A 15,702-nucleotide genomic window follows, 5' to 3' on the forward strand; every position below is an offset into this window, starting at 1 on the left:
TTGAAAACAATTTCTAGTTACACCTTATAGTATATTTTGGGTTCTTGTTTGTTTGTTTTGGAGATGGAGTCTTGCTCTGTCGCCCAGGCTGGAGTGCCTTGGCGTGATCTTGGCTCACTGCAAACTCCACCTCATGGTTCAAACAATTCTCCTGCCTCAGCCTCCTGAGTAGCTGGGACTACAGGTGCCCGCTGCCTCCCTTGGCTAATTTTTTGTATTTTAGTAGAGATGGGGTTTCACCCTGTTGCCCAGGCTGGTCTTGAACTCCTGAGCTCAGGCAATCCGCCCGCCTCAGCCTCTCAAAGTGCTAGGATTACAGGCATGAGCCACTGTGCCCGGCCCCTTGTAGTACATTTTGTCTTCCCAGTCTATTTTGAGATGTTATTCAAGTAAATGTGTGTCCCCAGGGCTCCAGCAGGCTCACAGCAGGAAGCAGCAGTCAGGCAGTACAAAGTGGCAAGCAGGACACTGGGTCAGAACATGTTCTGGACCCACTGGCAGGTGAGGTTTGCTGAATTCTACACAACAGCAGCTACCACGTCCCTCTGTGTTCTGGAGCCAGGGAAGGCTTCCAGACAGAGGGGGCTTCTCCCTGTAATTTGAGGGAGATTATTGGCTCAGGCAAAGGTGAGAGGGTTTAAAGAGGAGAAAAAGAGAAGAACCGAGCAGCCTCAAGCTGGAGAAAGCCCTGGGGACCTTGTAGAGATCCTCTTCTGGGGACAAAGACCATGAGGGGTCATAGGTGGCAGAGCAGAGCACAACATCCCAGGGAACAGATGTTGAAGATGGATTAGACCCTGACAACGGATGTGAAATATTGACCCAGCGAAAAGTGCCTGGTGTTTGCACAGGCCAAATCGGTGCAGCAGCTTCCATGGGAGGAGGGGCCGGAAAGTACCCAGGTCCGGAGGTCACTCTCCACACTCCCACACACTCTCCCAGGGGCCACAAGTCAGTCTCCAGCTCAGGGAGGATTTAAAGGAGGATGCCTGTGTTGGAAATCAAGGCAGGCATTCACGGGCATGCACACACACATGCACACATAGTCTTTTTTCTTTCCTTGAAGGCTCACCTAGTTCTGTTTGTGTTTAAAAAAAAAAAAAAAAAGAGAACACTCACCTAGGCCAGGCATGGTGGCTTGTACCTGTAATTCCAGCACTATGGGAAGCCAAGGCAGGAGGATCACTTGAGGCCAGTTCAAGCCCAGCTTGGGCCACATAGCAAGGCCCTGTCTCTACAAAATTTTTTTTTTAAAAATTAGCCAAGTGTCATGGCATGTGCCTGCAGTCCCAGCTACTCAGGAGGCTGAGGGAGGACTGCATGAGCCCAGGAGGTTGAGGCTGCAGTGAGCCATGATCATACCACTCCTGCCTGGGTGAGATAGAGTGAGATACCGTCTCAAAACCCAAAAAAACTCACAAGCTCACCTATATATAGAAACAACTAGATGTACTGGGTCGTAGTGGTATATGCCTGCAGTCCCAGCTACTCCGAGGCTGAGGTGGGAGGATCACTTGAACCCAGGAAGTGAAGGTTGCAGTGAAGTATCACGTCACTGCACTCTAGCCTGGGTGATGGAGCGAGACCCTGACTCAAAACAATGTTTTTAAACATGGATGGAAATGCTAATAATTGTGTTTGGTTGATGTAACTATACTTAAGTTTTGTACTTCATGCATTTCAAGTGTTCTTTAATGAGAATAAATTTTTTTAAAGAGAGAAAAAGGCTTATCTGCCTGTCAACATTAAGTTCCTAAAATCAAAGGTTTTTTTCCAGTCCTACCCTACTAGTATCTGACACTATTGAACTCATTTTCTGAAACTATTTTCTTGCTTGGCTTTCAGGCTGCCCATTTTCTCCTGGTTTTTCTTCCCTTCATGGATGGCTTCGGGTCCCCTGCCTGACTCCTAAAGTTAGCATTATTCAGGGTCTGTCCTCAGCCTGCCCTATCTTTTCTCTCCAGATTTGCTCATCCACTCTCTTGGTTTCAGCTATGCCACTCATGTCAGGAATAACCTGCAGCTCCAACCCAGCTCTTTGCTGAAACATTTATCCCATTGCCTACTGAGTATTCCCACAAGACCCTCAAATTCAGTTAAAATTTGAACTTCACTCCCTGAAGGCTGCTGTTTCTTCTGTGTGTTCTATCTTGATTGGCTGGGTCAGAATCCTAGTAATCATTTATCTGCCCCTACCTTTCTGTAGTGGGTTGAATGGTGCCCTCCCACCCAAAAAGAGATGTCCACACATGCCACCAAGCCTGGATTTTCTTTTTTTGTAGATAGGGGTCTTGCCACGTTGCACAGGCTTATCATACCCTTTATATAGTGAAGAAGTAATGCCTTATATGACAAAAGGTGATTAAGTTAAGGATCTTGAAGAAAAGACTTATCCTGGATTAGCCAACTGGGCCCTAAATCCAATGACATATGTCCTTATAAGAGGGCACACAGAGCACACACATTGAGGAGAGGCGGCGGCATAGGGAGGAGGCACTGTGGCCATGGAAGCAGGTTTTGGAGTGATGCCACAAGTCAAGGGACACCAACAACCACTGAAAGAATGGACTGTCCCCTACAGCCTCGGAAGCATTGTCTCTCACTATGCCCCACTAGAACACTATACCCTCACCTCACACATGGTTGCAATTCCCTCATCTCAACATGCTCTTTGAGATAATTATAGATTCACATGCGGTTTAAGAAATATGGCCGAGTGCAGTGCTGGGAGACTTGCAACCTGGGATTCTGAGCCACTCCTATATCCTCATAACACAATCCTTCCCCACCCTTACCCTACCCCTTGTTAGCAAATAAGCTTGTCAATGTGGCTCAACTAGGTTATGGTGTCTTTCAGGACAGAAACTGATTTCTTTTTAGGTTCTAGTATTTTTGCTTACAAGTCCTTTGCATTCTGGTACTGCTTCTCCTTCTGCCTTTGCAGAGAACCTCAGAATAATTCCCCGTGTCTGTCTGCCATCTCTGTCTCTCTGCCTCTTCCAAAGCACACTTCTCTAACATCCTTAACTTGGGCTTTCAAAACACCTTTAATTAACACTGAGGTCCCACAGCTGCCAAGTCCTTAATTTGCAGGACGACTTCCCTTATCTTTTAAGAGTCCTTAGGGCTGCCGGTTAGCTCAGTTGGTCAGAGTGTAGTGCTGTGAGTATCTTTACATTGCTTTTCTGGGTGGTTTTCTCCTTTCCCCACCTGACTGGGAGAGCCCTGAAACCGAAGACTTTTTCCCCCAGCAGTTTCCGAGCTCCCTGAGGGCAGAAACTTCATTAATCTTGTAGATCCCTCAGGGGAAGAACTTTTTACTTTTTAAATCCTGGTCTGATGCTAGCTCTGCACACTGTGGGTGCTCAATAAATGTTGATTGACTGAGTAAACAATGATCGTAGTCCCCTGGAGTGTCATATTTCTCCTTTCCACAGGGAGAAAGTAATAACATTAGGCAGAGCAGGCTGGATCTCTTAATGTGATTACCTGGGATTTGTGGGCCAGTGACTCTGTCCCCCAACTTTATTGGGTACATCCATCTCCACAGAATAGATATTACCAAACAGAGACCACTAATGCTGTTGGCCAAATGGTGGGCTATCACTAATTCCCTTGACCCTATTAATCTTGATTCTATCGCACTGAAGCTGCTGCCTCCAGTCCAAGATAGGGGGAGAACACAGCACAGTTGTGGCAGGGATTGTACTGATATCAGCATAATCTATCCAAGTTCAACAGTGTTTAACTTGCTCTGTTTGTGTTTGAGACATCCTTCATGTCTCCAATGATAATTTGAGATCTAATTCACAATGCATAAAATGCATCCATTTAAAGTATATAACTCGGCCGGGTGCGGTGGCTCAGGACTGTAATCCCAGCACTTTGGGAGGCTGAGGCGGTGGGGGATCACTTGAGGGGAGGAGTTCGAGACCAGCCTGGCCAACATGGTGAAACCCATCTCTACTATAATAGAAAAACTAGCTGGTTGTGGTGGCACATGCCTATAATCCCAGCCACTTGGGAGGCTGAGGCAGAAGAATCACTTCAACCCGGGAGGTGGAGGTTGCAGTGAGCCCAGATCACACCATAGCACTCTGGTCTGGGTAACAGAGTGAGACTTTGTTTCAAAAAAACAGTATGTAACTTGATGGTTTTTAGTATATTTGGTCGTGTAACCATCTCCACAATCAAGTTTAGAACATTTTCTTTATCTTCCCAAAAGAAACTCCATACCTATTGGCAGTCACTCTCCATTTCCCCCCAACCCCCAGCCCTAGGAAACCAATCTATTTTGTTACTACAAATTTGCCTATTCTGGACATTTCAAATAAATGGAATCATACAATAATGTGGTCTTTTGTGACTGGCTTTTTTCACCTGGCATAATTTCAAGGCTCATCCATATTGCAACATATATGACTACTTCCTGTTTATTGACAAATAATATCCCATTGTATGAATATATCATATTTTATTTATCCGTTCATCAGCTGATAGACATTTGGGTTGTTTCCACTTTTAGCAAGTTATTTCTGCATGTTTCAGCTTATTCATCCATAAAAATGAGTTAATAGCTGCCTCGTCTTGGAGGATTATGAGAGGCACACAGGGAATATGTAAAATACACTCTAAACTATAAAGCGATACACGAATGTAAAGATATTTTATTACTTTAATTTTTTTTTAGAGATAGGGTCTCAACTCTGTGGCCCAAGCTGGAGTGCAATGGTGCAATCATGGCTCACTGCAGCCTCAACCTCCTGGGCTCAAGGGATCCTCTTGCCTCAGCCTCCCCTGTAGCTGAGGCTACAGGTGCATGCCACCATACTGGCTTATTTTATTTTTTTTGGAGAGACGAGGTCTTGCTATGTTGACCAGGCTGGTCTCCAACTCCTGGCCTCAAACAATACCAGCACGGGGTATTATAGGTATGAGCCATCACACTGGCCTAAAGACTTTTTTTTTTTTTTGAGGTGGAGTCTCACTTTATCATCCAGACTGGAGTACTGTGGCGCGATCTCAGCTCACTGCAACCTCAACCTCAGCCTCCCAAGTACCTGGGATTACAAGAATGCCCCACCACACCCAGCTAATTTTGTGTTTTGTTTTGTTTTGTTTTGTTTTTTTGAGACAGTCTCGCTGTGTCACCCAGGCTGGATTGCAGTGGCACGATCTTGGCTCACTGCAATCTCTGCCTCCCGGGTTCAAGTGATTCTCCTGTCTCAGCCTCCTGAGTAGCCCAGACTACAGGCACCCACCACCACGCCTGGCTAATTTTTGTATTTTTTGTTTTTAGTAGAGACGGGGTTTCACCATATTGGCCAGGCTGGTCTCAAACTCCTGACCTTATGATCCACCCGCCTCGGCCTCCCAAAGAGTTGAGATTACAGGCGTGAGCCACCACTCCTGATTTTTCATATTTTTAGTAGAGATGGGGTTTCACCATGTTGGCCAGGCTGGTCTTGAAGTCCTGACCTCAGGTGATCTGCCTACCTCGGCCTCCTAAAGGGATGGGATTACAGATGTGAGCCACCATGCCTGGCCCTAAAGACTCTTTTTTTTTGAGATGGAGTCTTGCTCTGTCACCCAGGCTGGAGTGCAGTGGTGTGATCTTAGCTCACTGTAACCTCCACCTCCCGGGTTCAAGCGATTCTCCTGCCTCAGCCTCCCGAGTAGCTGGGATTACAGGAGCCCGCCACCATGCCCGGCTAGTTTTTGAATTTTTAGTAGAGATGGGGTTTCACCACGTTGGCCAGGCTGGTCTTGAACTCCTGATCTTGTGATATGCCTGCCTCAGCCTCCCAAAGTGCTGGGATTACGGGCATGAGCCACTGCACTCGGCTAAGACTTTTTTTTTTTTTTTTTTTTTTTTTGAGACAGAGTCTCACTCTGTCTCCCAGGGTGGAGTGCAGTGGTGCCATCTTGGCTCACTGCAAGCTCCGCCTCCCAGGTTCACGCCATTCTCCTGCCTCAGCCTCCCGAGTAGCTGGGACTACAGGCGCCTGCCACCACGCCCGGCTAATTTTTTTGTATTTTTAGTAGAGACGGGGGTTTCACCATGTTAGCCAGGATGGTCTCGATCTCCTGACCTCATGATCCGCCTGCCTCGGCCTCCCAAAGGGCTGGGATTACAGGTGTGAGCAACCTTGCCCAACTAAAACTTTTTAATATTTATATGAGAGCAGCTAAGGAAAGCATTGGGGCCAGTGTAACTTCACTGAGCTTATGGCCTATTGTTGGTTAACTCAGGGCAATCAGATGAATATCTCTTTGGATCTCGTCTCTATGTAGAGTCCATTTTGCTTTTTTTCCCGGTTAATGGACTGCATCCACATTTCATCCACATTTGTTCCTAGGAGACCAGGTTAGAGTATGCTTACCTCAGTGTAAGCCACTGCCACCGTAGAAAATCAAATCACAGGAGAATGATATTTGAACATCAAGGCAGTCACATTTCATCCCAATTTTTAGCAAGACCAGGGAAAAGAGCTGAAGCTATAGGTGTTAAGGCCTAGGTTTACCAAATATCTTGCCAACTCTCCTTTTTTTTTTTTGAGACAGTCTCGCTCTGTCGCTCAGGCTGGAGTGCAGTGGCATGATCTTAGCTCACTGCAACCTCCACCTCCCGGGTTCAAGCAATTCTCTGCCTCAGCCTCCCAAGTAGCTGGGATTACAGGTGCCTGCCACCACACCTGGCTAATTTTTTGTATTTTTAGTAGAGATGGGGTTTCACCATGTTGGCCAGGCTGGTCTTGAACTCCTGACCTCCTGATCCACCCGCCTCGGCCTCACAAAGTGCTGGGATTACAGGCGTGAGCCACCGTGCCTGGCCTCCTTTTTTTAAGTTAGCTTTCTTTCACACTCACATGTGCCAGGGTGACTTTCTTCCCCCTTCACTGCCCATCCAGTAAGCATGCTAAGGTAATGCAAAAACATTTTAATATTAGACCAAGAGAAAAGAAATTAGGAAGGAAAACCTGTTGCCATAACAAGTACAAAGATTCAAAAATTCAACTCAGATATATACTATTTGCTCCCATAACTTCCTATTTTTTGAAGGTATTTTACAGCTATATAATGTGTGGGTGTGAGGGGGATGGAGGAAGGCCAGGGTGGGCAGTGGGTTATATAAGAACTACTGTTGGCTGGGCGCAGTGGCTCATGCCTGTAATCCCAGCACTTTGGGAGGCTGAGGTGGGTGGATCACGAGGTCAGGAGATCGAGACCATCCTGGCTAACATGGTGAAACCCCGTCTCTACTAAAAATACAAAAAATTAGCCAGGAGTGGTGGCGGGCGCCTGTAGTCCCAGCTACTCAGGAGGCTGAGGCAGGAGAATGGTGTGAACCCGGGAGGCGGTGCTTGCAGTGAGCGCCTACTGCACTCTAGCCTGGGTGACAGAGCGAAACTCTGTCTCAAAAAAAAAAAAAAAAAAAAAAAGAACTATTGTTTACTACTAGTGGCTGCCTGGAGCATAATTTCCCCCTTCAAAGCCTTGGTAAGAGCAGCTGGAGATAATGAACAGTGATTAAAGATGCTTTGTTTTACACCCAGCAAAAAGGGTCATTAACACCTCAACTGTTTTTTTTACCAAGCCCTGTGGAAGGGCTCCTGCTGCTGTTGACAATCATGGTAACCCTCGGGGTAGCAGGAGCAAAGGGGTGGGTAATTCACCAGAAAATGGTATTCACTGATTTGGATTATGTGCACCACTGTTCCTCTCCATTCATGTGCTTAATTAAGAGCTGACTAGTACAAAATAAATGAAACTGCAATTCCTCACTGGAACTATCTGGGGAGCAACAGAAATTCTGCAGGGAGGGTATGTGCCAGAAAAACTCCTTTATTACCATCTCCCTATTTACATTTCTATTCTAGGGTTAGTGTTCATGTCAGGTCTTATTCTTAAGGCAGCAAAAGGCTTGGAGAAGTAGTGTAAGTTTCATCTTCATTTTATCAAGGATGAAATCAAAGCAAGGAGCTGTGACTAGGACAATACAGTTAGTCTAGGGCATAACTCCCAACCACATTAGGGAAAGCCCAGTAGGAACGCAGAGCTATAGTTGGCTCAACCCTTATTCATGACATCGTGTGTCACATCATTCAAAAGTTTTTGTAGAAGTCTCTGTAGTGACCAGCTGATACTGCCTGGGAGTTATTTCCATTTGTTCAGTCCCTGAGGGGAGAGAAAATGGAATCATTATTTTCTTATAGTTCGATTAGGCAAATTTGGATAGAAGGCATTGAACTTAGTTCACAAAGGGTGCCAAAATCCACACTGCTCCTTTTAAAAAAAATGCATGGAAAGTTACAGCAAGAAGTCAGGGCCTCGGGCCGGGCACGGTGGCTCACGCTTGTAATCCCAGCACTTTGGAGGGCTGAAGTGGACGGATCACATGAGGCCAGGAGTTCGAGACCAGCCTGGCCAACATAGTGAAACCCTGTCTCTACTAAAAATACAAAAATTAGCTGGGCATTGTGGCACACACCTGTAATCCCAGCTACTTGGGAGGCTAAGGCATGAGAATTGCTTGAACCTGGGAGGCAGAGGCTGTAGTGAGCCAACTGCACCACTGCACGTCAGCCTGGGTGACAGAGCGAGACTCTGTTTCAGAAAAAAAAAAAAAGCCAGGGGCCTCAGATTTCACAAACTAATGTTTCATCACCTCCTTCCCCACCTCAAGATAACTGCCAGGACACTCTTTTTTGTTTAATACTTAAGACAGGTGAAGAGAAATCATTGGTGGGGTCTGCCCTTCCCATAGTCCTTTTGATCACAATTTTCCTGTGAGCTTCAAAATAAAAGACCATAAACTGAAGGTTTATTTTAAATTACCTAAGTCCCTGAAATAGAAGAGTAATTTATTTTTAGTATTAAAGAGATTAACAAGTTGTCTCATTATTCTGACATCCATATTCAAAACTCACCTACTCGGAAAACTGCAAACCCATAGTTGCTAACAATCCCTATTTAACCATTAAGAAAGGATTTACAACAATAAAAGCTATGTACATAGGAAATATCAGAGAGTAGGAAGTGCTAACTAGAGGTACCCAGAAAAGCTTTCTGTGACTGAAACAATACTTCCTGTCTAAGGTTCAGGAGTAAGATGCTTCTTTGGGGGCTGAGAAATTAACATGAGAAACTTTTGGTATCCAAATTGGATTGCTGAGCTCGTTGCCATGGCATTTTTGGCTAGTCTAAAGCAATCATTTGGAGAAAGCAACACCAAGGATGAGGAGGAAGGAATTCTCAACCTCGGACCAATCTCTGGCCCCAGGGTTAGGACCGAGAACAAATACACTCAAGGGCTGACTTTGAATGGCAGTGGGACAACTTGGAAAACTAATCACTTAGTATCAAGTCAGGCCTGTTGTGAATACCCAGGTTGGCTCCATCCCAGGGCCCTTGTACTGGGACCCTCAGAAGAATGACAGGTGAGAGGATGATACAGCTAGAGTTATGTGACTTAAAGGTAGCAACCCACAAGGATGGCAGCAGAAGCCCTTAACAGTGACCTTCAGATCAGTGACATAACTCCACTGTTAGTGGCAGCAGGGCTGAGTAAATCCCTAATAATTTCAGGTTAGGCAGGATCTTGACTCATATAACTCATGGTAGAAGCTATAGGTTCTATTCTATAAAATCTCTGTATACATCCAAGAGGTTGGGACACTCATAGAGAGTGGCAGAACACATGGTCTTCAAAGATCTGCTTCTCTGTAGCTGGGAAGATCTTGTCACAAACTGGACAATTCAAACAAAGCGACTGCATCTGCTGTTGCTCCCAGGTGTGATCACAAATATCATCTGATTTGCAGATAGGGCATTTCTTGATGGAGAGCTGGGAGGAAGAGCAAAGAGGTCAGTACAAATGTAAGCTATATGTGGCACAGATGTGGCCATCCTGTCTTCCACTGTATCCTCGGTGCCTAGCATAATGACTGGCACATGGTTAGGCACTCAAGAAATAGTGAATGAATGAAGAGAATGCACATTTGGAGATGCTTACCAGGCTTCGTCTAACCCCAGAATTGAAAGGGCCTAATATTGCTGAAGTAGCCAACATTGCTTCTAGCCTTGAAGGGGCACTGACAGAACTTGTTTGGCTAGCTGTCTGGTTCAGATCTCCTCCCTACTTATGCTACCAAAAACTCAAAGGTATAGATCCTAAGCAAAATGCTGATGGATGAACTGTGCTTTCGTCTCCCTTCCACAAGAGGCTGGCTCAGCCCTGGGCCCAGAACAAACTAATCCAGCTGACTTCTGGAGTTATCAAAATGAACCTGTCTCCCTATGGTTCTCCCATGAACTGGAGCAGGAAGGGAAATTTTCAAGGGCTTTGTGGGAATATTCTCATGAATCAAATACTTACCAGGCTGGGGGAAGAACTTTCTTGGATACCTGAAAAGAATAAAAAAGATCTCATTCAATGAGAAAATACCATCCCTAGCTTCTCCAACTGTGTTCTGGCAGATATTTCCTGTAACTTTCATTGTTCCCTTTCTCCTCACTGCCTCTGATTCTTTCTCTTTCATATATATGCCATTACTTCTGATAGAGGGGATCTAGGTCAATGATAAGGTGAAAAGAAAACATAAATAATGAAATCTTTTTTTTTTTGAGACAGAGTCTCGCTCTGTCACCTAGGCTGCAGTGCAGTGGCGTGATCTCGGCCCACTGCAGCCTCTGTCTCCTGGGTTCAAGCAATTCTCCTGCCTCAGCCTCCTGAGTAGCTGGGATTACAGGTGCCTACCACCATGGCTGGCTAATTTTTGGTAGTTTTTTAGTAGAGACAGGGTTTCTCCATGTTGGCCAGGCTGGTCTCAAACTCCGGCCCACAAGTGATCCACCTGCCTCGGCCTCCCAAAGTGCTGGGATTACAGGAGTGAGCCATGACGCCCAGCCTGAAATTGTATTTTCATTATTTCAAAATAAAATTACAAATGAAAATACATTCATTTGTAATTTTATTTTGAAATAATGAAAATTGTATTTTCATTTCACACACATACACACATACACACACACAGAGGCCATATATATATATATATATATATATATATATATATATATATATGTTATACGGTCAGAAAAAACAATGAAGCTATTTTCAGAGTGGGGAAAATTAGATTTTAATAAAAATAGTAACAATTTAACAACTATCTAACAATGAAGCTATTTTCAGAGTGGGGAAAATTAGATTTTAATAAAAATAGTAACAATTTAACGACTATCTGAAAATAGATTTTAAGACTGTATCCACAGACAGGTACGATGGCTCACATATCCTAGCACTTTGGGAGGCCGAGGTGGGTGGACTGCTTAAGCTCAGGAGTTCGAAACCGGCCTGGGCAACATGGCAAAACCCCATCTCTACACAAAATACAAAAATTAGCTGGGTGTGGTGGCTGGCGCCTGTAGTCTCTGCTACTTGGTAGGCTGAGGTGAGAGGATCGGTTGAGCCCGGGAGGCGGAGGTTGCAGTGAGCCAAGTCCACTACTATGCCCAGCTAATTTTTGTATTTTTAGTAGAGACGGGGTTTCACCACGTTAGCCATGCTTGTCTTGAACTCCCGACCTCAGGTGATCTGCCCGCCTCGGCCTCCCACAGTGCTGGGATTACAGGCGTGATCCACCGCACACGGCCACAAACTTATTTTAAAGAAAAAATGAACTTGTTGCCTGTTATAAACATCTGGTTGTAACTCTAAAGATAATACTGCTGCTTTAAACTGTCCCAAAAAGTAAATGAGATCTCATATTGCTTTTGGAGACAAATGAGAAAAGCTCCCTGTTTGGCAAGGACATGTTACCCCAAGTCCTTTTCACTCCCATTTCCTGTCCTACCATCAAGGAATCTCTGTGGAGCACGTTTCTGTTGCCCTTGGTCAGCCATCACGGTGGCTGCTGTAACTGCTACTTCCTGGGCAGCATAACTTGCCTCTCTTGCTACCATTTCAAAACCTTAATTAGCTTCCTCAGCTTCGTATGTGTGTATCTTCTACATAAAGACATTTCTCTGATTTACACATTTGGAATACAGCCACGGGACTAATTTGTGTCTGCTGTCTCTAGGCGAATGATCTGATTTGTGTCTTCTGGATTCAGATTTATTTCTCAATTAACACTTCTCGCCTGGCAATCTTTCTATTGGGTCCTCAGCTTCTGCCCAGCAAGTCTTAACAATGAGACTGGTCTTAATTAGCACCTCAGAAACAAAAATTTAGTAGGGAAAGGGATGCAGCAGGGTCCTTCCAGTTGGAATGGGAAAGTTTTCTTACCAGAATATGGGTTTCCATAGACAAGTCCTGGATTTTGTCCTGCGCCTCTTTCATCTGAAGCAGGTACTTGATACGGCAAAGAATCAAAATCCAGACCCATGTAACTGAGCAATCTGCTGTTCTCCCTCTTCAAAAGCTAAGGATAGAGGATTTATAGACATGTTGAAAGACAATACCAAGAATGGCCACCAGGAACTGGCTAGGAGATGCACCACCCAAGTAGTTCTCAGTTAGCAATGTGGCACTGGAGAAACTCCATAATCGATAATCCATAATTCTTCAGAAGAGAAGGCAGCAGTTTCAATATTCCAAAGATCTAAGTTCTTTATACCTGAATTTATTTATTTATTTTGAGTCAGAGTCTTGCTCTGTCACCCAGGCCAGAGGGCAGTGGCACCATCTCGGCTCACTGCAACCTCCGTCTCCCAGTTTCAAGTGATTCTTGTGCCTCAGCCTCCCAAGTAGCTGGGATTACAGGCACCCACCACCATGCCTAGCTAATTTCTGTATTTTTAGTAGAGACAGGGGTTTCACCATGTTGGCCAGGCTGGTCTCGAACTCCTGACCTCAAGTGATCTGCCCGCCTTGGCCTCCCAAAGTGTCAAGATTACAGGTGTGAGCCACTGTGCCCAGCCTATACCTGAATTTAAATATATTTACATTTTGTTTATATTAATACAAAAAAGAATTTTAAATCTCTAAATACATGCCAACTAAAGGGAGGAACAAATGTGTAGATACATGAAAGTGGCAGGAGCTATATTAACACTGCAACTATTCTGATAGATATATTAACGTTGAAACTATTGTATATTATTATTATTGTTGTTAAAGTTGTTTTTTTTAGAGACAGGGTCTTGCTCGGTCACCCAGGCTGGAGTGCGGGGTGATATCATAGCTTACTGCAGCCTTGAACTCATGGGCTCAAGCAACCCTCCCACCTCAGCCTCCTTAGTAGCTGGGACTACAGGCACACGACAGCATGCCTGGCTGATTTTTAAATTTTTTGTAGAGATGATAGGCTCTTGCTTTGTTGCCCAGGCTGGTTTCAAACTCCTGGCTTCAAATGACCTTCCTGCCTTGGCCTCCCAGTGTTGTATATTATTGAGAGCAGAATATTTTTTCAATTTCTTTCCTAGAATAATTTCTTACACAATGCAAATATTCACCTAAAATAATTTTTCCTTCTTCATGAATTATCCCATTCAAATGGATATATCAACACAGAGAATGAGTAAGAAGGCAGGGTGGGAGGGAGGTAATGAAAAAGAGAAAAAAAATTACTAAAAGTGGCACAGACAGCATTTCAAGTTCTTAGGAAAAAGAAAATAAGCAAATTTCCCTTATCATCTTAAGAGGGCTTTACTACAGTTCTTTTTTTTTTTTTTTTTAAGACAGAGTCTTGCTCTGTCGCCCAGTCTGCAGTTCAGTGGTGCGATCTCAGCTCACTGCAACCTTCCACTTCCCGGGTTCAAGCGATTCTCCTGCCTCAGCCTCCTGAGTAGCTGGGATTACAGGCGTGCACCACCACACCTGGCTACTTTTTGTATTTTTAGTAGAGACGAGGTTTCACCAGGCTGGTCTTGAACTCCTGACCTCATGATCCACCCACCTCGGCCTCCCAAAGTGCTGGGATTACAGGCGTGAGCCACCGCACCCGGCCTACAGTTCTTAACAAAGCTTCCAAATACCAAATCTTTCCCTTTGTTTTGCAAACTGTGTGTGCACCTGCCCCCCCGCCCCCCCCCCCCCCACAATCAAACTAACCCAGGAAAACAGGGATTTCAAACTCAAGGTATAAATTAAGAGAATGGGAATAGGCCAGACACAGCGGCTTATGCCTGTAATCCCATCACTTTGGGAGGCTGAGGCGGGCGGATCACTTGAGCCCAGGAGTTCAAGACCAGCCTGGGCAACATGGGGAAACTCCCTCTCTACTAAAAACACAAAAATTAGCTGGGTATGGTGGTGCGCACCTGCAGTCCTAGCTACTCGGCAGGCTGAAGCACAAGAATCACTTGAATCTGGGAGGCGGAGGTTGCAGTGAGCCAAGATGGTGCCACTGCACTCCAGTCTGGATGACAGAGCAAGACTAAACAAACAAACAAACAAACAAACAAAACAAAAACAAAACAAAAAGGGAGAATGGGAATAACAAGACTAGAAAGAGAACCCAAAAAGCCTTCTGCAGTTATGAAACACATTGGCATAAATGATATAATCAAAAGTAGAAATTGAGGGAGAATTAATGTTTTAGTAGGTATGAAGTTTCAATGTTGCAAGATGGAAAAGTTCTGGAGATCTGTTGCATAGCACTGTGATGCACTTAACTCTACTGAAATGTACACTTTTATATTATTAAGATGGTATTTATTTTATTTTATTTTACTATTTTACTGAGATGGAGTCTTGCTCTGTCGCCCAGGCTGGAATGCAGTGGCGCGATCTCAGCTCACTGCAAGCTCCACCTCCTGGGTTCACGCCATTTTCCTGCCTCAGCCTGAGTAGCTGGGACTACAGGCGCCCGCCACCAAGCCTGCTAATTTTTTTTTTTTTTTTTGTATTTTTAGTAGAGATGGGGTTTCACCGTGTTAGCCAGGATGGTCTCGATCTCCTGACCTCGTGATCCGCCTGCCTCGGCCTCCCAAAGTGCTGGGATTACAGGCGTGAGCCACCGCGCCTGGCCAAATTTTATGTGTTTTAACTGCAATTTTAAAAAGAACAAAATAGTAAAAATGATCACTAGGAGGCATAGGCCAGAAGGATTATAGAGGGTAAAGATCAGGAGGCGGAGGTTGTAGTGAGTCACGATCATGCCACTGCACTCCAGGCTGGGCAACAGAGTGAGACTCTGTCTCCAAAAAAAAAAAAAAAAAAATGGCAGGGTGCAGTGGCTCATGCCTGTAATCCCAGCACTTTGGGAGGCCAAGGCGGGTGGATCACCTCAGGTCAGGGGTTCGAGACCAGCCTGACCAACATGGAGAAACCCCATCTCTACTAAAAATACAAAACTAGCCAGGCGTGGTGGCACTTGCCTGTAATCCCAGCTACTCAGGAGGCTGAGGCAGGAGAATCGCTTGAACCCGGAAGGTGGAGGTTGCGGTGAGCTGAGATCGTGCCATCGCACTCCAGCCTAGGCAGGAAGAGTGAAACTCCGTCTCAAAAAAAAAGGGTAAAGATGAAGAATTGACGGAAGTATAGATACAGGAGTAGCAGCCAGAATGCATGGACACCTATTCTTTGATGCTGAGCAAGAACATGAGAATGGGCCGGGCGTGGTGGGTCATGTCTCTAATCCCAGCACTTTGGGAGAACGAGGCAGGAGGACTGCTTGAGCCCAGGAGTTTGAGACCAGTTTGGGCAACACAGCAAGACCTTGTCTCTAGTAAAAATAAAAAAAAAATTAGCCAGGCATG

The 15,702-nt window shown here is 45.1% G+C and overlaps 1 protein-coding gene across 2 annotated transcripts in view; it reads right to left on the reverse strand.

Annotated features, from left to right (window-relative positions):
- Positions 1 to 7,829: 7,829 nt before the first annotated feature.
- Positions 7,830 to 15,702, reverse strand: part of CALCOCO2 (calcium binding and coiled-coil domain 2) — a 33,639-nt gene continuing 25,766 nt past the window's right edge. The window contains exons 11-14 of one of the 2 annotated variants that reach the window (XM_030808064.1): positions 12,287 to 12,422; positions 10,379 to 10,407; positions 9,661 to 9,847; positions 7,830 to 8,178 (exon numbers count right to left, since the gene is read on the reverse strand). In XM_030808064.1, the coding sequence (XP_030663924.1) occupies positions 9,680 to 9,847; positions 10,379 to 10,407; positions 12,287 to 12,422 (333 nt within the window). In that variant the 3' untranslated portion in view covers positions 7,830 to 8,178; positions 9,661 to 9,679. Of the gene's footprint in view, positions 9,848 to 10,378; positions 10,408 to 12,286; positions 12,423 to 15,702 lie in introns of both variants that reach the window. The other variant, XM_003278742.4, reaches the window with a different exon arrangement.

This window comes from Nomascus leucogenys, unplaced genomic scaffold (assembly GCF_006542625.1).
Source record: "Nomascus leucogenys isolate Asia unplaced genomic scaffold, Asia_NLE_v1 Super-Scaffold_258, whole genome shotgun sequence".
Classification (NCBI taxonomy): domain Eukaryota; kingdom Metazoa; phylum Chordata; class Mammalia; order Primates; family Hylobatidae; genus Nomascus; species Nomascus leucogenys.